Here is a 17,541-nt window from a genome sequence, read left to right on the forward strand (position 1 = left end):
AGGAATGTGTCAAATTCTGTGGAAAACAAAGACTAATCTTAAAAATAAACTACCTCCTTTCTGTAGCAGGAAATGGACTGTTTTCAGAACTTTCCTATCAAGAATTCAGTAGAAGTATGTATACCTGAATCATTTTTATGTTTTTGTTAATGCTTCCAAACAATGTACTTTTAAATCAGAATCATTTCTTTATATTCATTTTTATGTAATTCTCTTGGTGCTCTTCCTTCCACAATAGTGATCAGAAAGGAGATAGTTTCCATTCCCTGCCCATGATAGCTAAGTAGGTATCATAATGTAAGTGGGAGGGAGTTTTATTATGCAAGAAGGAACTACTATTGGGTTTGACTGATTGAAGATGGACTTTGATGTGGTGTATTTGAAAGCTATTAAATTCAACTTACAATGCTTAATAAAAATATGTGTTATTTCGTTATTTAGCAAGTTTACCTTTGAAATACTTTTTAGAGTACTTAACTCTCAAAATAAACAAAGGTAAAAATATGCGTGGAGAAAAAACGTGGAAAAATGCATTTCAACCTCTAAAGTGTTGTTGTCTGTGGTGAGCAGAATTGTGGAGCAGGAGTAATTTGCTGCATCAAGTGCCTCTGCAGTTTTAAGAACTTTTACTGTATCCTGTCTTATTTACTAAGTGGAATAAAGCAATAGATAAAAAGAAATAAAATATGTTCAACAAGTATTCAAATGCCAACTCTATACCAGATATAATTAAGTGATCATTATAGAAACTGTAAAGGCTAAATATAAGAAAGACTTTTGAGTATTTGCAACAGAGAACAATAATGAATATGACAATGAAAACACCTGAGCAACTGGAAGTTTCTAGGGTATAGTCATGCATCGCTTAATGACAGGGACACCTTCTGAGAAATGTGTCATTAGGTGATTTTGCCCTTGTGCAAACATCATAGAGTGTATGGGGACACAAACCTAGAGTGTCCCACTGCACAGCTAGGCTATAAGGCAAAACCTAGATAGTACCTCCTCCTACACAGGTAGACTATAAGGTATAGCCTATCTCACCTAGACTACAAAAGTGTACAGCATGTGACTGTGCTGAATACTATTGTAATACAATGGTCAGTATTTGTGTCTCAAACCATAGCTAAACATAGAAAAGGTAAAGTAAAAATGCAGAATAAAAGATTAAAAATGGCACACCTGTATAGAGCACTTACCATGAATGGAGCTTGAAGGATTGGAAATTCCTCCGGGTGAGTCAGTAAGTGACTCAATACAATCATGGTAGTATTGTGTCCTATTGTGAGGGAATGTGAAGGCTAGGACATTACTGTATACTATTATACATTTTATAAACACTGTACACTTAGGCTGTACATTTATTTGAAAAGACTCTTCTTTCTTCAACAAGTTAACCTTAGCTTACTATAAATTTTAATTTTTTAAATTTTTTACTCTTGTAATAACACTTTTTTTTTTGAGACAGAGTCTTGTTCTGTCACCAGACTGGAGTGCAGTGGCATTATCTTGGCTCACTGCAACCATTGCCTTCCAGGTTCAAGAGAGTTCCTGCCTCAGCCTCCCAAGTAGCTGAGACTACAGGGGTGCGCCACCATACCCAGCTAATTTTTTATATTTTAGTAGAGATGGGGTTTCACCATGTTAAGCAGGATGGTCTTGATGTCCTGACCTTGTGATCTGCCTGTCTTGGCCTCCCAAAGTGCTGGGATTACAGACGTAAGCCACCGCGCCAGGCCATAACACTTTTAAACATACCCTGTACAGCTGTACAAAATATTTTCTTTCTTTACATCCTTATTCCATATGGTTTTTTCTATTTTAACTTTTTTCTTTACTTTTCAAATTTTTTTGTTAAGAACAAAGACAAAACACACACATATTAGCCCAGGCCTACACAGGGTCAGGATCATCAGTATGACTGTCTTCTACCTCCACATCTTGTTCCACTGGAAGGTCTTTGGGGCCAATAACATGCATGGAGTTGTCATCTCCTATGACAACAACGCCTTTTTCTGCAATACCTCCCAAAGGACCTGCGTGAGGCTGTTTTACAGTTAACTTTTAAAAAATATTTCAGTAGAAGGAGTATACTCTATAATAATGATAAAATGTATAGTATAGGAAATACATAAACCAGTAACATAGTCATTGATTATCATTATCAAGTATTATGGATTGTACCTAATTGTATATGCTACACCTTTATGTGATCGTCAGCACAGTAGGTTTATTTACATCAGCATCACCACAAACTCATGAGTAACACATTGCACTATGATGTCACTAGGTGATAGGTGTTTCTCATCTCCATTATAATCTTATGGGAACACTTTCATATCTGTGTTCCATTGTTGGACAAAACCATTATGTGACACATGACTGTACTTGTGGGCTGTGACAGTGTTGTCTGCCCTGGACCAAAACACCGTTATGTGATACATGACTGTACTTGTGGGCTGCGACAGTGCTGTCTGCTCTGGTACTGCCCTAGGCCTCCGCCTCCTAGATCTATGGTTCCCTCTGGATGCCGTGTGCCCAACTGAACTTCAGCTTCTTGACTGGCCCTTCCCATAGCTGACTGCAGTTAGGTGTGTCTTCAGTGTTAAACATCTTTTCAAGGTAAAATCAAGAGGGCGTGGGGACCCAGACACTTTCGCATACTGATGGTGGGAACGTGCTTTGCCACAAATATTTGGGAGGACAATTTGGCAATACATTTTCAAAGCCTTAAAAATATTCTGACTTGATGATAAAAATCAGAATAGTGGTTACCTCTGAGAGCGTTACTCACTGGGAAGGCGGCTCAAGAGAGCCATCTCGGATGTTAGAAAGATTTAATATCTTAATCTGGGTGATGGTTTACAAGGGGGTGTGTGTGTGTGTGCGTGTGTGTGTGTGTGTGTGTGCGTGTGTGAAAGAGAGAAAATACATTGGTATGTACATTTTATTGTACATGTGTTTATAAAAAATGTTTAATTAAACATAAATGTTTGAAACTTTTGAACCAATAATTCCATGGTGATATTGTATCTTATGGTGAAAAAGATACAAAGCTTTAGTTCATTGCATTATTTACAGTGTTAAAAAACTGGCAATCTCTAAAATATTTAATAACAGTGAAATGGTAAGTAAATGATGTTCCATTCATTTTGAATCATTTTATCAAAGGTTTTTTTTTACTGATATTGGAAAACATTTATGATATAGTGTTTGGTAACTAACAAAGGTTACAAAATAGCAATAAATTAATAACCAGATAAAGACAAGTACCAATGCTGTTCCCTGGTGCTATGGTTATTTTCCTGGTACCCAAAGACAAAGATCAGCTGGCAATGAGAATCAGGCAAGCTTTATGAGTGAAATAATACCATTAACAATGGTTTTCCTCAATGGAGATTCAGCTGTTTGTGGTGCAGGCACTGAGTACCATGCATTGACCTAAGGTAGTCTGGTGGGTACACCACAACCTCAATTAAGGAGGTTTGGACTCTTTGAGGTGCTTTATTATTCTGAAGCTTCTCTCTGTCCCTGGTCAACCAAAGTCTGGAAAATGAGAGTTGGATGGTGATAACCAGAGCACAGAGATACTGGCTGGGATGTGTATATTATGTGCACTTGTGAATACCTGTATGGCAACCATTTTAAATATGCATGTAGTATGTGCATACGTGTAAACATGATTTCTCTAGCCCACATTCCCATATTTGGAATCAGGAAGGTACTATGTAATTTAAATAGTCAAACTGGTCAGCAAAATAAGGAGATGATTGAATGCTATGGCTCTTCCCAGGGAGAATGTGTTAGACTCAGAGCACCATCTGGCATTTTTCTAGTGGTTTGAAGGCTTCTGGGGAGGGTGCTCACCATTGGTTTGAAGAAGATGGAGAGAAGTAGGCTGCAGCCCCATTGGTAAACATTTCCTGATGCTATAAAGCAGTTTGCAACCTAAGGCAACACTGTATGCTTGACTAAACTTGTAATGAAAAGGATTTATTTTAAGGCATTTTCATAATTTAGTTTTTATCAAAAGCTAACCAGCAGTTTTACAGCAGCCTTCACTTGCATGAAAGACCTGTTTCTTCATTCAGATGGCTTGCCTATTGGTGAGTTTTATTGTAAACCTATTTATGTGTAAACTCCACATGTGCTTTGACATGAGGAAAATTAGAATGGAGCCCAGGAAACACTGCCTCTTGCTTTTTAATCGACCTGGCAAGCAGAGACTGGGAGCTCCTCACTGGGACAGAATGGGCATGCCCAAACAGGTATATTTCCTTTATTTTATGAGTTAAAATGAAATTCTTTGGGAGGAAAAGAGGTCTCTATACTGGGCTTTGTTAAAATGTAGGGTTTTTTCTCTCTAGTTCCCATTCTAGTCCCTCCCCTTTTCCCGGTCCTCTTTCCAAACAAATACACCATCTCTGGAGAGAAGACTGCTACTACTCTCCGAGCTGCTGCAGCTGCTGCTATTGTCAGTGCTACTGGTCTCAAAGTCATTTTTAACTTGACTGAGTGCATGCTGTGCTCCAAGTCCCATAAGGCACCCCAAGAGACAGCACAAAAGAAATATACCATATGCAGTTCTTTTAAATAGCCAGCTCCTCTAGTACTTAAAAAAAAATGTTCACTTTCATGCAGGATTCAGGAATACAGATGTTGAGAAAGCAAAGCTCACTCCCCTTAAAGGTACCTCACTAGTTTGTGTCTGAGATTATAAAGGTCAAATTACATATGCCCTCTGCGTCATTTGGTGGGTAGTGCGTTTCTCTCTGAATTGAAAAGGCCTCGGATCTGTCCATCAAAACCAGCATGGTAACAAGTTTCTATTTGGCTTCTTTAGTGATCTCTCGCTGTGTGGTTGCTATAGGGGAGCCAGGCATCTCTAAAGAAGGTGTTAAATAGTCTTTAGAGCCTGTATAAAAAAGGTCTTTTCTTTCAGGCTACTTTCACAGAAACAAAATATGTTAATTAGGAAGCACTCCTGAGAAATCAGTGCTGGATGCAGGAGTTCTCCACGTTAAGTAGGTGATATTTAGAATGGGAAGAGAAAGAGATAAGTAAACAGAACTCAAAGACAATCATTGCAGAAGTATAAATACAGGATTTCTCTCTGTCTTTGTGAAGCTTATGGAGACCCTGACACATAAGCTAAGCATGCTTAAGACACCCACATCTACAATAGTAGGCACCTTGTCTCTATCTAGGACATATATCACAGATTTCTAAACCACATTTATAGTGTAGGACTGCTAATAATACCTGACACAGCATTCAACCTGGCCCCTGGGGTGCCCAAGTTCTTTACAAAGGGCTTCCTTTTTAACCTTGAAGAAACATCTTCTCTTCCTTCAGAAGATGGGAAAAGGCAAGGACCCCCTTTCCCGGATAAGAAAAACAAAGCTTTACAGTAGATTAGCAAGGCAGACTTGGAAAGAGCCACGTACTCTTCTTCATCCCATTGACTGCTGGGAGAGTTTTATATTTGATTTGGTTTGGGTTTTTAGTGGGGACATGGAGAGAGGATTGCAGCAATCATCAGGGGGAGGTGGTTGGAAGGCGACCTGGCAAGCAGAGCCTGGGAGCTCCTCGATGGGACAGAATAGGCATGCCCAAACAGGTATATTCCCTTAGATATGCCAGGCTTCCAGGGCCATTTCCAGAGGGAGGTGGAGCCCACTGTTACCTGCTTCCTCAGCCTCCACCTCCCCTGGCCACCAGACAGATGTCTTGGGGGCACTCCAAGGAGGCCTCATCGTGTTCTGCAATTGTTTTGAGAACATTTGAAACACCTTCCGAGCCAACCACAAGGTGCTTCAAGTCCAATATCCTAATGGTGTCCAAAAGGATAGCTGGGATAATAACTTGGCTGTCTTCCAAGATTAGTGACATTCCTACCTCATCCCCAGTTTCCCTTCGTAATCCACAGTGGATCTGTCAGCCATGACTTCACTTTCACTCTTTCCAAAGCTACTTGCATTTTCATCTTGTTGCACCTTTTGGAGCTAATTAATTCCTTAGGTAGTCCATTTGCTATATAGAATAATGGTCCTTTTCAGCCACCATAGCAAGAACACTGATCTTAGAGTCGGACATATCTAGGTTCTAGCTCTCACTTCTGCCACCTACTAGCTGAGTGGGGCACAGGACATTTTCTTCCTTCTCTGAGACTCAGTTTCCTCCCCTGCATAATAGGGCTATTGATAACTGCTCTTCCTCCCTTGCATGGCTGCTATGATGAGAAAATGTGATCCTTGATATGAAAGCATTTGAACAGTATGAACTGGGATTCTGGTGCAGAGTCATACTTTAGCTGAACCTTCTAGCTAAAGATTGGGGGCTGTTGGTTCTAGAATTCTCAGATCTGGTGAATAAGGCTGTGCTCCTTCTCTCCGTGTCTGCATAATTTTATTCACTCTGGTCACATCCCTTCCCAGCCTTCATCGTTCTAGACTAAGGAGTCTGCATTTGTTTAATCTATCTTCATATGTCAGCCCCCCCACCCCCCAGCATCCCTTTGATTATAGAGTGGCCCTTCTCTGGATCATCTCCAGCTCCATTATGTCATTCTGAAAGTACTAAGGCCAGACCTGCTCAAGTGTGTGTGTGTGTGTGTGTGTGTGTGTGTGTGTGTGTGTGTGTTCCTCAGCTCTGAACCTCTGATTCTGTCCCCCTCCCCAGTTATAAATCCTAGAACAGGATAATTACCCAAGACCCTGTCCAACTACAGAGAAGGCTGGTTGGCTTCAGATTGAAGCCGCCCCCGCTTTCTCTGCGCAGCCCTGGCCCCAAGGGGCTAAAACTGCTCCCTGTCTGGCTTGGGAGGCTGGGAGGTGGATAACTAGGATGGGGAGACTGAAGGGGAGGGAGGAGGGGGGGTCTTGCGCAAGCGCACGCGGCTACACGGACCGCCACTGCTGCTGCCTCCCGAAGCAGAGGGAGGCAGAAGAGGAGGGAGGGAGAAGAGGGGAAGGGAGGGGGAGGCGGCACTTGGGCTGCAGCTCTCAACCAGAGGCAGTCTTTCAGCTCTCGGAGGGACGGAGAGAGGCAATCGCAGAGTAGGATGCTCTGCGGGGCGCCCAGAGCCCGAGGCGCGTGAAGCAGCTTCGGAGACTGGGGCAACCGGGCAGTTTTCACCATGCATCAGTCCCTGACTCAGCAGCGGTCCAGCGACATGTCCCTGCCCGATTCCATGGGTAAGTCTAGCGGCCCTTCCTTCGGGCGGCGGCAGCAGTGGGTGAGTGCGCTGGTCTCAGGACTGAGAACTCCCTGGCCGCCACAAAAGCCAGAGAGCGGGAAATGGGCATGGGTGGGGTGGTCTTCGCGCCCCAGTGTCTGGGTGGTGGACCAGAGTCCCAAGAGAGCGGCCTGGCTGTGGCGGGGGCGACGTGAGGAGATTGGAGCGCCAAGCTTGCGTCGGAGTCTCCCTGCCCCGGAGTCCGGCGGGTGTGTGCGTGTTTGTGTGCGTGTCTACAGACTTGCAGGCGGTGGTAAATCCCAGCTCTCTGAGGATCAAAACACTTCCTTGCAACCTGCGCCTTCGCTTTCCATTCGACACTCCCTCTTTGCAAAGTCCTCGTCACTTCTGAAAGCTCACTACTAACGATAATTAGAAGAAGCAGGGTCCTCGCCCCCTCCCAACTCTATAGAAGCTGCCGGGAAATTTAGAGATGCAGTTGGGAGGGGGCCTGACTTGCACCTCGCTGATTGGGGGGGGGGGGTTGCGCAACTCTGGGGGATGGGCGGGGGGGGGAGAAGAAAGGGGGGATGAGGGGAGGGGAATTCCTGAGGAATCACTCAAGACAGCCCAGCCCTGCCCTCTGCAGCCGCAGGATCAACATTCTTTGAATTTGATTCTTACTCTGCTCCAAATGCACAAAATGTGCGTGAGTGTGAAAAGGGAGTAAGGGGCAGGAGTGAGAGCGCGAGAAAGAAACATCCAGCGCGAGCCCGCGCATCTTCTGAAGTCGCGCTTTTCCTCTCGGGGCGGAATGCAGGGGGATGGGCACCTTTCGACACCTTTCCTTGTCGAAACTGGGGTACAGCTACCTTCGGGCACCAACTTGGCTGCCCCTCGAAGCTGCTTTTTGGTAGTTACAAACAAAAAACAAACCCAGTTCCCATCAACTGTTAGGCACCTTCCCAAGCCCTATGATTTCACTGGGCGGAGAAATTAATTTGGAGCCCTGGAGAGCGGGAGGGGATTGTCAAATCTTGATCCCACCTAATCTTTTAAAATTCGCCTCAGATCCACTTCAATCAAAACGAATTCTCCCTTTCCAACATACTTCATTCTGCAAAATCCCTCTGTCCCGCAGTTCCTGCCATCAGTCGGCTCAGGTCTTCTGCGATGAATTTGCAAGAACATCTCGAGTGGAGGGGGCAGGGAGAAAATTGAACCCCCTCTATAATCTCCCCACTGCCCGCAGAAGACTCAGTGTCAACAAAAGTCGTTCACCGGAGGGGCCCCAGAAAATGATAGCTCCTGGAAAGTAGAAAGATCTGTATCCTCCATGGTTTTGCATATTCAATATAAAAATTTACTTTTCCATTTTTAAGGGCGTAGTTATTTACAACGGGGTACAAATGAGGCCAAGGACTTGGTCCGAATCCAGAGCCCAGCAGTACCAGACTCCCCCTTACTCCCAGCTCGCGCGCGCGCACTCTCTCTCTCCAACACACCACACACACACACACACACACACAGAGAGAGAGAGAGAGAGAGAGAGAGAGAGGAGAGAGAGAGAGACGGAGAGAGAGAGACAGACAGAGACAGGGACAGAGAGAGACAGACAGACAGAGAGGTGGGAATGCACTCCTTACCTTGGCCAGCTGTGGCGCCAACGCAGCCCTGGCTCCCCGACGCCAAGCTGTTGCGCTGCGCGAGGGAGGGCTGAGCGAAGAGTGCTAGGGTTCCGCAGTGTCCATTCCCGCTGCGAACGGCAACCATCTAACCACCTGCAAATCAAGCCACACGCCCCGGGCCCGTCTGCCTTTGGGGAGTGGGTTTGTTGGTGGTCCAGGGCTTAAAGAGTTGCTACTTGGCTCACTGCTCTGTGGGTTGGGGCACAAGATGAAGAGCTTTTTTTTTTTTTTTTTTTTTTTTTTTCCCTTGGACTCCCAGGGGCCCTCAGCGATCTCGTGTTTTTCGAAAGGTCTGCGCAACAAACAGCTAAGTGGGCTTCGCCCAGCCCAGGCTCCACACTGCGGGAAAGGAATCATAAATTCCAGACAGAAGCGGAGCCGGCGCCACGCATTCCACTTTTTAAAGTCCGCAGACCGACGGCACTAGCAAATTCCTGAGTCGAGTGGTAACCCTGGGTTTCCACAGTTTGGACAGGGGAGTCTCCTCGGAGTTCCTTGGCTCTGATCCCGCACAGCCCCGGCCTGAATCAGCGTCTAGGCTGCTTAGGAGCTACTCCCACTTAACTTAGCTCTGGCAACGCCACCTTTCCTTGCGTGTGTGTGTGTGTGTGTGTGTGTGTGTGTGTAGGGGGGAGGACAGTGGGTAGGTGGGTTACTGTTTCAACCTCCAAGGCCCGCTTTTCTGAGGGGGATTCCCTTTATTGTCAAAACACAACCGCAACCAAAACAATAAAGTTTAAAACACACAGACACACTGCACCAAGGTGCCTGCACTCTACGCTTGCTGTCTGCCTGGGAACAGAGCAGCTCCTTCAAGGCTCAGAATGGAGCGGGCGCTTGGCAATTAAGAAGATAGTAATTTGACTCCAGCGTCACTCCCCGCCCCCCCCCCCCGCCATCCTCTCCCAGCAGCCCCCTTCTCCCTTTGGCAACACCGCCCCCCGGCGCAAAGGCACCTCTACTACAGTAGGGCATTCCTTCCTCCCAAATAACACATTTGTAATTCGCGGGCGGGCCTTGGATTTTCTCCATTCAAAGAACTGAAAGAACTGTCTAAAGCGGGGAGGAATGGATTTCATAGCCTTTAAGGAAATGCTTGTGAGATTGGCAGAGCCTTGAGGCTCTTGCGTGGGCAGCCACCTGTTTCTAGGGATGCTCAAGGCTGGGAGATCCGGGGACCCACCCTGTGTGGCAAAGCTGACTCAGGTAAGCAAAACCGAATAGGTTCAAAAGATCAACCCAGAGAATGAAGCAGGCATCGACAACAGAGTGTACAGGACAGGATACTGCGTTCCCATCTTTACTGCACCCCAATAAAGAGTATATACCTTATCTGCTCTCGGGAGGATAATCAAGAACATATACAAGGAAAAATAAAGTAACAGAGACAGCATCCTACCTTCTAGCAACTCATATCTTGGTTCACTCAGATACATAATCCTGGGACTGGCAGACATATGGATTGTGGACCAGATCCACGGTTACAATTGTAATGGTACCAGTTACAATTCACTTACTTACTGCGTAAGGTACCTGGGAATTTGGGGACACGAATAAATGATTAGAGTCATTCTGATCAAGAAAAACTTCTTGGAGGAGGGGAATTTTGAGGAGGTTTTGAAGGAAGGGAGGCACCCAGATTCAAAGACCGCAATGCAGGTGTGGGCTCTGATCAGGGGGGAAGCCCAGATGAGAGAAAAGCTGATTATTTTTGGAAGGGTGGAGACAGCAAGTAATTGGGTGCTTCTAGAGCCGAGCATCCTGGTCATTAGGAATCTGAGGTGGAGGTGGGGCACTGCGGAGAGGGAGGGCTGCAGTAGCTCTGCAGGTCGGCTGCTGAAGAGGGGCAGGCAAGGCCAGTGACAAGATTTCAGACTCTCTCACTGCTGTTAGTTGCAAAGGTGGTTGTTGTTTAAGCAGAAATATACTGGGTGCCGAGGAGAGAAGGTAGTAAGAGGTATTGTAGTTCTCACACTAGTTGGCCAGAAGGATTTTAATTTGAGGGAACCCTCAGGTGTACCCTACTTTAAAAAATCAATTCTATGAGAATAGCCCATATTTATTCACACAGTGCCCCCCACATCCTTCTTGATTAAAAGCAAAACAATTCTGAGATGTTGCCTCTTGTTCATTCAACAAGTAGCGACTGTTTATTAGGTATCAAACACTAGGTATAAATCGTAATAATCACGATTTTCATGTATCTGCTGCTTTAAGTACCTCACGGTGCCTGAGTTTTTTGATGTGTCACTTTACTAAACAAAATCAGAATAAGATGGTCCTGTGTTTACAGGATCATCTAAAGCAAGCCCCAAATTGTACCCAAATAAGAATGGGGGTGTACTCCCTAATAAAATAAAACGATCACCAGGAAACTGTCCTAAGCAGACATAATAAACTGCCTTTTAGGAGCCTGGGCCACACCTTCAGGAAATGGGTGTCTTGCTCTAAGTAGATGTGAATTTTTTTGAGTCAAATTGACACTAAAGATAAATTGAGGGGCGATTCTTCATTTTCAAAACGAGTCACCCTGGGTGGTTCCTTAAAAGTCAACTCCCCAAGTGCAACTAGAAATAATTTCATGTTACACAATTATGGTGCTTATCGTATAAAACAGCAGTGACAGGGAAGGACCCTCATGAGGGGACAGAAATTAGATATTCAACCTAGTGAGGGGAGAGTTAGGCATTTTATCCAAAGCAAATCTTTACTGGAGGCAAGGCCCCTGTGGGGCTGTGGGATCTTTGCCTGGGTTTCTCAAGTGACTGATTTTTCAATTCAGGTTCTAAAGCAGGAAAAAAGATTTTCAAATGACACTATGTGGTTTGCTGAGTCACTTTTCTGACCTGGCTCCTCCTACGCTTTTAAAAGTTAGAATGATATTTGCAAAGAAGACCCAAGAGCTGTGAATAAGATTAAAGGCCAGCTGGTGGGGAAGGAGCAGACAAATAAAAGAAAAGAGAAAAAGACCACGCAGGCACACACACACACTCCTCCAATTTCATCTCTAAGGTTACATGTTTTCTGGGTAAGGTGTTGAGACGCTTGCGTGTCACAAAGATATACGTGGTGTATCCAGATGTTCCCTCACTCTCTTTTGCCAATTTGGGGCAGGGGAGGGCTAGAGATTGTGTGAGTGACGAAAGAGAAGGGAAGACAAGAATGGGAGGCGATGTTGGTAAGTTTATGTTAGAGCCCCTCTGTAGACGCAGCTCAGATTCACTGAGAAGTATCTATCATCAAATAAACTTAGACACTCCACGGTTTAGAGACTCCTTTAGGGTCCCTCAACATCAAGAGGAAGGATAACTAAACTTCAGGTAAAAAGAAGAAATAAATCTTGGACTTCCCCTACCCTTCTGCTATTGCCTTCCCAGTACAATGCAGTCCAGAGCTCCGGCTTTGCTCATATGTTTATCATCAGTCAGCTTCCACTGCATCCCTAATAGCTCTGTTATGCATAGGGCCCTGATATCACAGGTGTCTCTAGAGGGCCTTTCTGATTTTGTTTTTGTTTTTGTTTTTGTTTGTTTGTTTGTTTGTTTGTTTTCCCATGGAGGCTGGACTCAGGTTTCTTTAAAGAAGAGTGTCATTTCCCAACTTTTCTTACCTCCTCCTCCAGGGTGAGACATGGTACTTCAGCATTGTAGATGTCTATAAAAGTTCAAACCACTTCTACATTTCAATGAAAAATAGTCTTAGAATAATCTCATCTTAGAAATGACCCTGATGAGTCATACCCCTCATTTTCAAGGCTGACGTCAGGGGAGACCACCAGCCCCCCAACCTTCCTTGGAAACTTCAGCAGGGACCACACTGGGGAAGAAAAGATGGATGATGGGGTTAAGCCTGGGTGGTACTCCCAATGCTGGCCAGCCACAGCGCTTCCATCTCACCACCCAGGCCTCCTGGATATCGCTTCATTTTCTTGACCTCCTCCCCATTCCTCCATCCCCTCTCCGCTCACTGCTCACTCCGAGGAGCAGTCTGGTTGGCTTCTCCCAACAACTGCTTCCTGAGGCTGCAGTGAGGCCTCCCAGAAAGATGGGGTCTTACGGACAGATCCAATTGATCTCTTTAGGGTCATAAATGACAGTGAAGACATGTGGGTGGGCTACCCCATCAGACCTCCTCACTGCTTCATCCTCCTCATGCTCTATACCTCCACTAGAGAGCTGGACTCTTCTCATTTGCTTATTTTTTTGAGAACTTCTAGATGGTTCTCCCCTGGTATTTCCTCTTGAAGGGCCTCTCCCTATGCCTGAAAAATCCCTGCAGAATGTGTAACAGTGCTCCATTCCTTTAAAAAAAAAATTCAATTGAAAAGTGAGCCTCGATACTGTTTTTCTATCTGACTTAATCATCCTGTTTTCAAAAAAATATTGGTTTGCGCTATCATGTCTGATAAGCCCTAAGTGGGAGAATGGGTTTCTCATCATTTATATTTATGTCACCCTCACATAAGCCTAAATGTGTATAAGTTATAATCCTCCCCATCTACCTCCCCTGATACGTATCTTTGTGGACTAATGGCCTCCAAACACTCACTTTATTACACACATTTGTTATGTGACAAATCTTGCCAATACACCATTTTAAAGTTTATACATGAGGTGGCAAATGTCAGAAATAAATGAAAAAAAAAAATCCCAGTAACTTGGCTTGGCTGTGATATTTACACTGAAAATGAAATTTCATATCTCTAGCTTATGAAAAAAAACTCTCTTAACTGCATATTGGCTTTAAAATGTTTTCATTTAATAGCCCCCAACACACCTCCCATTTATCATATGCCTTCTAATTTGTCCTAAAAAAACACTCTACTGATTAGTTATGACACATCTCTTATAGAGTGCCAGGAGCAGAAAAATTTGTTTTGTTTTCATGTCACTGGTGAAATTTCTTCTGTTGTTCATTTTCAAACTGGAAATACATTTTTTATTATAAAAGTGGCACCTGATGCCTCCTTCCCCACAACCCACCCCCCACACCGTCACCACCCAAGATAACTTCAGTTACCAGTAGGATCAGGAAAGGAAAACCTTCTTGGTGTTTTTTGTTTTTTTTTTTCTTTAAGTCAACCCTTTCCCCAGCTGAAATGAGCAATTTTAGTTTCTTTTTATGCTTTCAGGAGCATTCAATCGGAGGAAACGAAACTCCATCTATGTCACCGTGACTTTGCTTATCGTGTCCGTGTTAATTCTCACAGTGGGCCTTGCTGCAACCACCAGGACCCAGAATGTGACTGTAGGAGGTTATTACCCAGGAGTTATTGTAAGTATAGAAGGCACAGGTAGGTTGCAGTAGCTTGCTTGCTGTCTGCAGAAATTCTGGCTCTGCTCTGATAGTTTTCAATTCTGTTTGAGTTTCTAGTGTTTGCTCAGATTTCCTCCTTTATATCTCTCTATATTTATGTAGAGAGGCAACTCTGGGTCTGCTAAGAAGAGCACTGGACTGAGAATCAGAAGAATCCAGCACCATCCCTATCTAACTGTGATCCTGAACAAGTCATCTCACTCTTTAGGACCTCAGGTTTCTGGTTTAGGAGATGTTACTAACTACCAGTGTTAACCTTAGGCTAAGGTGCCTTCTCTTTGGGCACCTGCATTCCTAGATATAATAGAGGTCATCTGATCTTACCTGAAATCTAAGGATCCTGGCAGCTTGACATTTTGACCGACAGCACTGATCTCCAAAGCAATCCTGTACTCCTATCAGGAAAAAGCTATGGAAGATATAGTCCTAAAATATGTAGATTTATTCACTTAAAAATTATATACATACATGTTTATAAAACATATAAAAATGAACATTCAAAAATTAGATAATAATGAAATAAACAATAACTTTTAATATCTTCATGTGAACACAAACGAAAATGTCACCAGATCATATGTACTTAGTGTGAAGTTCGTCATTAAAGACAGTGGCTTTAAAACCTTATTTCAAATGGCCCACTAGACAATTGTGAATATTTTTGGCTTCCTTCTTATCCCATATAATTAGATTGTCATTGGAGTCATTGTTTTTTAGTGTCAATCTCACAATTTGGCTGACAAAAAGCTACCCAGGGAGTTAGAAGTATCAAACTCTGCCATTTTCTTGTTGCTTACATTTGCTTACATTATTAAGGTCATCTTTGGCTTCTGGTTTCTCAAGAGAAATCTTTCAAGCCTCTTATCCATTTTGTTGGGACTAGTTTTGTCAAAATTGGATAATACATAAAATGTCCCACCATCAAACCTTTGCTGCTTGGAACTTGCCCTCCTCCAGAAGAATAGCTCACCTGATCACCTGACATAAACACGGACAGAGGGTGCCAGTGACAGTCTGTTTATTGAATATTAGTAATGTTTGGCTTCTTATTATTTTAGATAAACAATAAATAGGAAACAGGAGTTCTAATTGTTTCTGTCCTTATTCCAGTGGATTGTTTTATCTACCCCAGGATGCATGCAGTTCCCTTTGGAAGCTGCTAAACTAGTTGCATTAAAAAAAACCCAAAATCTCATTTGAGTCTACGTACACTGCTGTTGAACCCAAAAACCTAACTCTAGAGGTGAGATCATATTTTTTAATACCAATTAAATGGCTCCTTAATTGCTAGAGAGCAGAAGGAAGTTTAGGACAGTTCAGTTAAGAAGTATTTTAGGACTCAAAGAGGTCAGATGTATTTTTTGTTGTTGTTTTGTTTCATTTCTCTTTGAAGTGGAGAGAGAGAGAGAGAGAGAGAGAGAGAGAGAGAGAGAGAGAGAGAGAGAGATGGGGATTGGAGAGAGAAGTAAAGGGAGAGGAAGAGATTAAAGTCCGGCCTTGGACAAGCCAGAGCCATGAGTGACCAAGCCTAGAGCCTGTTGCCTAGGTCACTGATTTCATTCCACAGTCAGCCTCCTCAATAGCTCTTGAGAAGCTGGGACCTAGCATGGGCTGCAGGTTATGCCTCCCTGGAGCTGAAGGCTGCTGGCGGAAGTGCCTCCACAGCTCCAGGGCAGGCAGGACTCCTTCCAGCTGAGGGCAGGTGACCCACAGACACTGTTTGGTGCCCTCTGTTAAACATGTGAGGTGAGAACTCATGCAGTCCACTTCCTGTGGTGAGGCAAGAAAACCAGTCGTCAGCAGAATGGATTTTATTTTTGAACACAAGCAAAGCGGGCAGGGGGAGGGGGGGCGGTGGGGAGTGGTGCGGGGAGGAACGGACGGGGTAAGATAGTATTTTGGTGGCTTGGAAAAGCAGTTTATAGGGTCTGCATGACTTTGTGTATTTCAGATAGCTGCATTAGTAAAATATTTCTAACTGATGAGCAAATGCTGAAGCCAAGATTCAGAATCTCTGTGGGTGAGGGGAAGGTATTTTCCATGGTATTTAAGAGTACGAACTCCTATTCATAAACAGTGGCTGTGAACCTTCTCTGTGGAATATCTGACTGTGGGCGGCTAGGTTGGAATACATTAACAAAGGAAGGAGGGCGCCTGATTGCTGTTATTCAAGTACCTGATGTTCAGCTAGCACTGGAATTTGAAGCAGTGGGGACGTGTGTTTTCGTGTGAGTGGTTCACTAAGAGCTAATATGGAAGAATTAATAGGAAAGCCATCCCTAAAGGACACTGTGCCCCCCCCATGATTTAACCTTTAAAAATGTGCTCTTATAGTTTCTGGAGATTGTTTCTTTAAAATGCATTTTAATTACATAAAATAAAGGGGAAAAGATAGCAGATTGAATAGCAGAAAAAATCCATTTGAGTTTGTAGGTCGGATCACATTATAACAAATACACTTAGAACTCATACCTCAGAAACAGTAAACGCCTGAGAATCCAGATTTGTCTAGGAATGGGGTACTTTCACTAATTGAATAGTTTGGTTATTAGGGAGTTACTATAGAAACTCTAAACCAGTGGTTTCCCCACTCTGATGAGAATAAGAATGACCTGGTGAACCTGTGAAAAATGCAGATCTCTACTCCCTAGCCTAAGAGATTCCGATTCAGTTGGTTTGCGTGGGTCCTAGCAATGTGAATTTTCTTTTCATGAACTAAAAATTGAAAGAGTAATACACGTTGAATCCACCTGAGGGGAAAGAATCCAGGGGGCAGGGGGAGTCTAATTCAGGTGGACTAGCAACCACCTGAAGAATTAACACGCAGTAAAATATGCTTAGCAATAAAACCAGAAGGATCATAGTGTGTCATCTGGAGATTCCGCATTGTCAAATTGGTCACTTTAAATATAAATTACTAATGTGAAAAAGTTTCAGCTTATTCAGAACTCTGCTGTTTTAGGCTCTGATTAAATGTGTTAACAATACATGAGAATTTAAATTTTCAAAACAGACAAATTAGGGACAAGTTATTAGATTAAAAGAAGACTTACCGTACAAATCTTTTAAATATTGTGATCTCAGGTACTTAAAATAGAACTCAATTTGCATAACTCTAAGTCTTGTGAAGCTTTTCGGGAGCATCTTTATTTTGCCAAATAAGATGTCTTTGTACATTGTTCTAAGAGACGTATGCACTCTAAAGTTTTTAAAAAACTAAAACCAGGCTGGGCATGGTGCTACATGCTTGTAATCACAGCATTTAGGGAGGTTGAGGTAGGAGGATAGCTTAAGGCCGGGAGTTCAAGACCAGCCTGGGCAACATGGTGAGACCCTCATCTCTACAAAACGTAAAAAATA

At 43.6% G+C, this 17,541-nt stretch overlaps 1 protein-coding gene across 4 annotated transcripts in view; it reads left to right on the forward strand.

Moving 5' to 3' along the window:
- Positions 1-6,972: 6,972 nt before the first annotated feature.
- Positions 6,973-17,541, forward strand: part of TMEM255A (transmembrane protein 255A) — a 50,525-nt gene continuing 39,956 nt past the window's right edge. For 2 of the 4 annotated variants that reach the window (XM_003931085.3, XM_074392163.1), the window contains exons 1-2: positions 6,975-7,196; positions 13,997-14,139. In XM_003931085.3, the coding sequence (XP_003931134.1) occupies positions 7,139-7,196; positions 13,997-14,139 (201 nt within the window). In that variant the 5' untranslated portion in view covers positions 6,975-7,138. Of the gene's footprint in view, positions 7,197-13,996; positions 14,140-17,541 lie in introns of all 4 variants that reach the window. The other 2 variants (XM_074392162.1, XM_039464062.2) reach the window with 2 other exon arrangements.

The sequence above is a fragment of the Saimiri boliviensis genome, chromosome X (assembly GCF_048565385.1).
Source record: "Saimiri boliviensis isolate mSaiBol1 chromosome X, mSaiBol1.pri, whole genome shotgun sequence".
Classification (NCBI taxonomy): Eukaryota; Metazoa; Chordata; class Mammalia; order Primates; family Cebidae; genus Saimiri; species Saimiri boliviensis.